This window comes from Macaca nemestrina, chromosome 9 (genome assembly GCF_043159975.1).
Source record: "Macaca nemestrina isolate mMacNem1 chromosome 9, mMacNem.hap1, whole genome shotgun sequence".
In the NCBI taxonomy this organism is placed as follows: Eukaryota; Metazoa; Chordata; class Mammalia; order Primates; family Cercopithecidae; genus Macaca; species Macaca nemestrina.
In genome coordinates, this window is record NC_092133.1 from 17,627,818 (window position 1) to 17,634,539 (window position 6,722).

At 44.2% G+C, this 6,722-nt stretch overlaps 1 protein-coding gene across 6 annotated transcripts in view; it reads left to right on the top strand.

Annotated features, from left to right (window-relative positions):
* The window catches only part of LOC105467293 (GDNF family receptor alpha 1), a 215,256-nt gene extending 209,128 nt beyond the window's left edge, over positions 1 to 6,128 (top strand). For all 6 annotated transcript variants that reach the window (XM_071069064.1, XM_071069065.1, XM_011716773.2 and 3 more), the window contains 2 exons: positions 4,622 to 4,675; positions 5,828 to 6,128. In XM_071069064.1, the coding sequence (XP_070925165.1) occupies positions 4,622 to 4,675; positions 5,828 to 5,980 (207 nt within the window). In that variant the 3' untranslated portion in view covers positions 5,981 to 6,128. The remainder of the gene's footprint in view (positions 1 to 4,621; positions 4,676 to 5,827) is intronic.
* The last annotated feature ends 594 nt before the right edge of the window (positions 6,129 to 6,722 follow it).

Here is a 6,722-nt window from a genome sequence, read left to right on the forward strand (position 1 = left end):
TATTCTGTCATTAAGCAAACAGGTTCCTAATATAGCAAATCTCTCTAATCAGTAAAGCAAGGAAGAAAAGAACCAGAGCATCATTAATTATGACTATCTGGCTGCAGACTGGACAGTCTGTTGCTATTGGATTGGGCAACTTCCCCTGGTTTTATTTTCTGGAGGTAGAGCAGAAACTGGCTTTTCTTATGCGTGGAGGGGAACAGAGAAATGTTCCATGCCCTGCTGGCTGACAGCTGCCTAAAATCCGGAGATTAAACACTGGCTTCTCTACAGAAATGGAGTCCTGGGGCAGCAAAGGCCAGGCTCCGGGCGAGTGCGCTTTTAAGCCTCCAATTCCATAATCAGAGTGAGCATGCTGCTCACAAGCCTGACCTGTCCCCAGAGCTTGGGGAGAGCCTGCTGTGGGCAGAACCCGCGTGGGGACTGGACTGAGAGCTATAAATGATGTGTGCATGTCTGTTCTGCACAGGAAAGCTGCTGGCACCATGGCAGGCTTTCCAAATGCTAATCACTGGGGTAAAAAGCAGGAGAGGCACTGCTCTGACGCCAGGTAACAGAGGTTAACAGCATCTAATGCATTTATTAACCCTCTGGTGCCAGGGACTGGCGAGGTCTGGCCCCCCACAATTACAGTGCCCTGGAAATTCATTTATGCGACGTGCCTGGACTTGGGGATTACCACCAGTGACACTTTTATAATATGAGAGCAACGGCTGCTGGAGAGACAAGGCTTCACGTGCCTAAAGAATAGGCTTCCCTGGTTTTCCAGAATGTAGGGAAGGCGCTTGGTTTGGGGACAGGCTTCTCTAGTATGATTTTCATCTTCCCGTTCTCAAGATGAAAACCTCAAGGTGTGCTATATTTCGGTGGTGGCGTTTTCCCCAACGCAGAGTCAGGCAGCTTCCCCTAAACCTGATAGCTACAAATTAGAGTTAAGAAACACCCTTTCTTAAAAAGGATTAAATAATTCATTTTTCAACATACTGTAAGAATAGTTCAAATGGATGTTTTGAAAAATGAAATGCATCTTCTCTTCTTCATCTCTTGTTAAAAGGCATATCGTGTTAAAACCACAAACTGCAAGGCATGGTGTCTGCATAGGTACTGGCTGGCTGAGCTCTTTGTCGGCTCTCTGCATTTCTCATAATCATCAGGGCTGTGAGGCTCACTGAAGGGCCCCTGAACACTGTGCCAGCCCTTCTATTACTGTACCCTTCGTTTTACCAGTGTGTAACTCGGGGATAAAAGGTGCGCTTCCAGTTTCTAATTTACCTTATACCTTACAAAGTCTCAGGAGTTTGGGGTTTATTTTTTCCTTTTAATTTTCCTGGGACATCCCACTTTGCAGCAACTGAAACAGCATTTAAAGTGTGTAAGTACTTTTTTGGTGATAGTTGAAAGCGGGGGATGCCCTGTAATTTTATCTGTTTGCATTTATCATACCTGACTAGCAAGACAGTGATAGCTTGATGATGTTTTCAGAAATGCTGGGGATAAAAGCCTTTAAAATGTGTAAATAACAGGTTTCTCAGGCTTTCAAAGTGGGTTTTAAGATGCAGATTTTCTTAAGTAGACTCTGGATCTGCAGAGGTAGATTTCTGACCCTCAGTGGTCACAGGAAGTTCACACTGCATACAGGACTCATAAGCATGCAACTAGCCAGAAGTTCACAGGTCTGCATCCCAGGCTGTGACCCTCTCTCAGCAGCAGGCCCACTGTGAGAGGTCCTGAACTCTCAGCCTGATGATGTCTGTTGTCGACCCCATCCAGTCTAGACAGCCAGCACACTCTGGCCCTCAGCTCATTTGGTGTAAGATTTAAAGAGATCTCAAACCTATATGCAATCCTTTGATTCTGCTAATCAGACTCACAGAGCTGACAGTAGCCCGTGCCAGGTTTAGATGGAACTCCAGAGCCTCTCTGCTCAGCCTCTGCTGCTGTAGGGCTTTCCTGAGCACCCAGACCGCTCTGTAGGAAGCTTGTTAACACACAATGTAAGCAGAGTCTTTAGAGTCCTGTGTGTGGACTGCTAAGTCTCTCGAGTGCTGAGTGCCTCTGTGGGTTGGGAAGATGTTTAACGAGAGAGAAGGCGTTTTCTCAGAGTATCCCCTGTAGGAATGTGGCTGCACATTCTTACTTGGACTCATCAGTTCCCCCAGTTATGCCAATCGAATGGTCTTCCAGGCAAGATGAGCCTGAGAGGTGCTGCTTCCAGCTTTAGCCAATGGGACTCCACGGAGACAAGGCCAGAAACTGACCTTTTCCTTTATACAGAGGCCAAGGGGGTACCCGCTTTGGGGGAACAGGAACTTAGAGACTGCACAGACTTGGAGCTGATCTAAATGCATTTTCCTGTGTAATTGAAGTTATGCCTGCCATTTCCAGATAGACGACAAGATCCGCGGAGTTTACACCTGTGCGCGTCTCCCTGGTTGAAAGCTTATAAATTCTGAATGTAGTGTGAAACCCTCCGTGACTAATGAGGGTCAGAAATCTACCTATGCAGGCAGAGTCCACTTAAGAAAACCTGTTAAGATAGAGGCCTTTTCTAGTCCATTGATGAAAGCCCCTTTCTAATCATTTAATAATGGTAGGATTATACTCCTGCAGTATAGCTAATGAGTGTCACAGATTGGGTATACAATGAATAAAACACTGTCTGCTAGTGCTAATCATACCTAACAAAGTAGGAAGGAGGCCTTCCCAGCCCTTGGAACTCTTAGAAGCTACTGTGGTCTAGGACACTGAGGTGCAACTTAGCTGTGACCACAAGCATAGAAAGAACTTGAGAGCATCATGCATCCCAGTCTAGAAATCACGCTGCCTCCCCTGTGCAATTCAGTAAATTTGTTAGTTATGCAAAGGCCCTTAGCAAGGGCTTATGTCTTTTGTAGATTATGGCCTAGAAAAGGCAGAATGTGATGTTTTAGGGCCATTTTGGTGTCTGGGCACAATTCCAAACTTGAACAGAAATAAAACATGTAAAGCACTACACATTACTCTCTGTAGGTGACAATGCAGTGGACCAGATTTGCTATTAATATAGATTAAAAGCAGGCTTTTGAATCAGGTTCAATTCCTCTTCCAATTTCCCCTCTGATCTTCTTATACATAACATTTAGTGACCTTTGAACAGCCCAGGGATGCTTCACAGTGTCTTATTCTTGATGCTTGTTTAAAGGTTTCTATTTCATATTCACAGCTGGCATATGCAAATATAGGTAAAGATTATGATGCCTCCCAAGTAGCATTATGGTCAATAAATTACTCCTTGGGTGAACATGCTATCATTGTAGCTTAGCATGTCTTCCAGGAGTTGCAAAAGTCACAACGGGCAGCCTGCCAGTGCCAGCCACAGAGCTGGTTGCCCAGGTCCTCCTTGATTCAAGTGTAACGTGTAACGCTTAACCAGGGCTCAGCCCATTGACAAGTAAGCTCTCTGTCTGTCAGTGCCAAATGGCTCCTGTTGCTGGGGATGAGGGAGGAGCATTGTGGGAGTTCTTTGTGTGGATTTTGGGGAGAAACACTGTGATGCAAGAGGTAGCACATTTTCATTTAGGAACTGAAAAGACTGGGTTTGCATCGTGAGTCTGTAAGTAAATTGCTATGCGACCTTGAATTAGTCACTTAACTTCTCTGGGCTGTTTTCCTTTGTGAATTGAGAGGGTTGTACCAGAGTCAGTAGTTTTCACATGCATTTACACTGTCATTGTTTGAGCAATGGGATGTTTCCTATGATGAAATTATCAGGTAGAAGCCCAGTGGAGGGTTGTTCCAGTTAAGGAGAAACAGGGAGCTCAGTGCCTTCACAGCCCAGTCCCCTTCCAACTGCTCGGGAAGCCATTTTCAAATGGCTACATTGAGGATCCGTAATGCTCTGCGTGATTCTCTGAGGATGCCCATCTGAAAGGGTCCCTGCCCTGTGCCTTAGCCCCTGATTCTATGTGATCCTAAACAGTGACTAGTGAGTGGTTTCCTCACTAGAGAGGAGCCCCAAGAACCCAGGGGCCAGGTCCTATTTTGTTCATCAGCATATACCCAGCATTGGTAAACAGGTACTCAGTAAGGGTTTGTTGACTGGAGCAACAAATAAACAAATGAACAAACAAACAAGCTCAGGAAGGCCTCTGTCTATATTACTCATAAATGCAGATGTTTATTGCAATATTTTTACCTAGAAGGAGGTATTTCCCAAAAATTAACTTTAAGAAATGAGGGATGACTTCAAAACGTTTTCTTTAGTAACCTAGTCCTGGGCTGCTCCTTCAGGAGCCGCTCGGCTTTGAAATGGGGTAAGTCGGAATTGAGATGTGCCACGCCAGACACACCAGATTCTGAACACTTAGTATGGACAAAAAGAATGTAAAGTATCTTATTAATATTGAGTACATTTTGAAATGGTAATATATTGGGTTAAATAAAATATATTATTAAAATTAACTTCACCTGATATCTCTTTATTACATGGCTACTAGAAAATGTTCAATTATATATGGAGCTCACAGCTGTGTCTCACATATTTATCAGAGAGCATTGCCCTAGACAGCTGATTAATGGATCATCAGTAATTACTCTTCTGTATTATGTTTGAGCATTTTTTTTTCTTGTCTCTCTCCAGGCACAGAAGCTAAAATCCAATGTGTCGGGCAATACACACCTCTGTATTTCCAATGTAAGTATGTTTCTTTTGGAGGCTTCCTGCATTTATAGAAACATAGCCTTTGGGCCCCTGGGGCAGGGTATCACATAAAGCATTCAAAGACAAGAGTATCCAGTCCACAAGAAATCTAAGCCACCCTCCATGACCATCTGCCCTTTGAGCAAGGTGAACACTTTGAATTCCAGTTCACAAAGTTGGAAGTAAGCCTGGGACCCGGGATCTTTGTCCCAGGATTAATACAAGTGTTCAGGGCCCTGAGCCTCTCTGTAATCACAGTCATGTAAAATCATCCAGCACAGAGAAGATACATAGCAAATCTCATTGCTCACCAGATGTTCTCTATCTGTGGTGCCTGTGACCTCCACAGGCCCCCATAGGTAGATTAGAGCAGGTACATTACTCAATCCAGTTTACTGGTGAGGAGACCGATAATTCTGCTGTGTGTGGGCCCTGGTTCCTGGTGTAGGAGGTTGGCATTATGGGATTAAGCAGGTGCTGGGGATGGAGGATTCTATCCTGAGGAAGGACAGCTGTGCTGGCTGGGAGTCCAGAAGCTGGAGTTCTGGTTTGGTTCGCCCAGCAACGAGCAAGCAAGCGCTTGCTCTCTCCAACTCCTCATCTATAAAATCTGGGATTGAACTGGCTCATGCAGGGAGAGGCTGCTCTGCCTGTCTCCAGTGCTGTCTGTGACCCATCTCTACACAAACTGTCACTTGTTCGGGCAAGTTTCCTGAGATGACTGCTGTCCTCCTTCCCTGATGGGGAGAGACAGTGAGCATTCCTCTTCAGCTGGTGATAGGAGAAGGGTTCCGTGCTGCACAGCTAACAGTTACCTGTGCAACATGGAACCCTGGAGAGAGAGGTAAAGAATGGCAGGGGTACCTGAACTCAGATATCTTCCCCCAAAATGAATTTAATAATCCCTAACGGGAGAGCAAGCAGTAAGCATTGACCAGTTTGTCAAAAGTATCTGGTGCTAATCCAGATTCATGGTTTCTTCCCATAAAACTGCAAGTCAGTGAATTTGAGTCTCAGTGGTAAAATCTTGGTCAGCTTTGGTGAGTGGGTCAGCCAATGGGGAGCTGGGGGGAGAGAGAGTGTAAAGTATACTGTGGTAGAGAGAAGACATGCAGTGAATGATAATGAAACCATTCTTTCTTACAGGGTAATTATGAAAAAGAAGGTCTCGGTGCTTCCAGCCACATAACCACAAAATCAATGGCTGCTCCTCCAAGCTGCGGTCTGAGCCCACTGCTGGTTCTGGTGGTAACCGCTCTGTCCACCCTATTATCTTTATCTTTAGCAGAAACATCATAGCTGCATTTAAAAAAAATACAATATGGACATGTAAAAAGACAAAAACCAAGTTATCTGTTTCCTGTTCTCTTGTATAGCTGAAATTCCAGTTTTAGGAGCTCAGTTGAGAAACAGTTCCATCCAACTGGAACATTTTTTTTTTTTTTTCTTTCAAGAAAGCTTCTTGTGATCCTTCGGGGCTTCTGTGAAAAACCTGACGCAGTGCTCCATTCCAAACTCAGAAGGCTTTGGGATATGCTGTATTTTAAAGGGACGGTTTGTAAATTGGGCTGTAAAGCAAACTGGGGCTGTGTTTTTGATGATGATGATGATGATGATTTTAACAGTTTTACTTCTGGCCTTTCCTAGCTAGAGAAGGAGTTAATATTTCTAAGGTAACTCCCATATCTCATCTAATGACATTGATTTCTAATGATACAAATTTCAACCTGACATTGATGCCAAGCTTTTTTTTTGCCACAAAGAAGATTCTTATCAAGAGTGGGCTTTGTGGAAACAGCTGGTACTGATGTTCACCTTTCTATATGTACTAGCATTTTCCATGCTGATGTTTATGTACTGTAAACAGTTCTGCACTCTTGTACAAAAGAAAAAACACCTGTCACATCTAAATATAGTATCTGTCTTTTAGTCAAAATAGAGAGTGGGGAATGAGTGTGCCGAGTCAGTACCTCAATCCCTGAACAGCACTCTTCTAATCCTAAGCCTTACCTGAGTGAGAAGCCCTTTACCTAACAAGAGT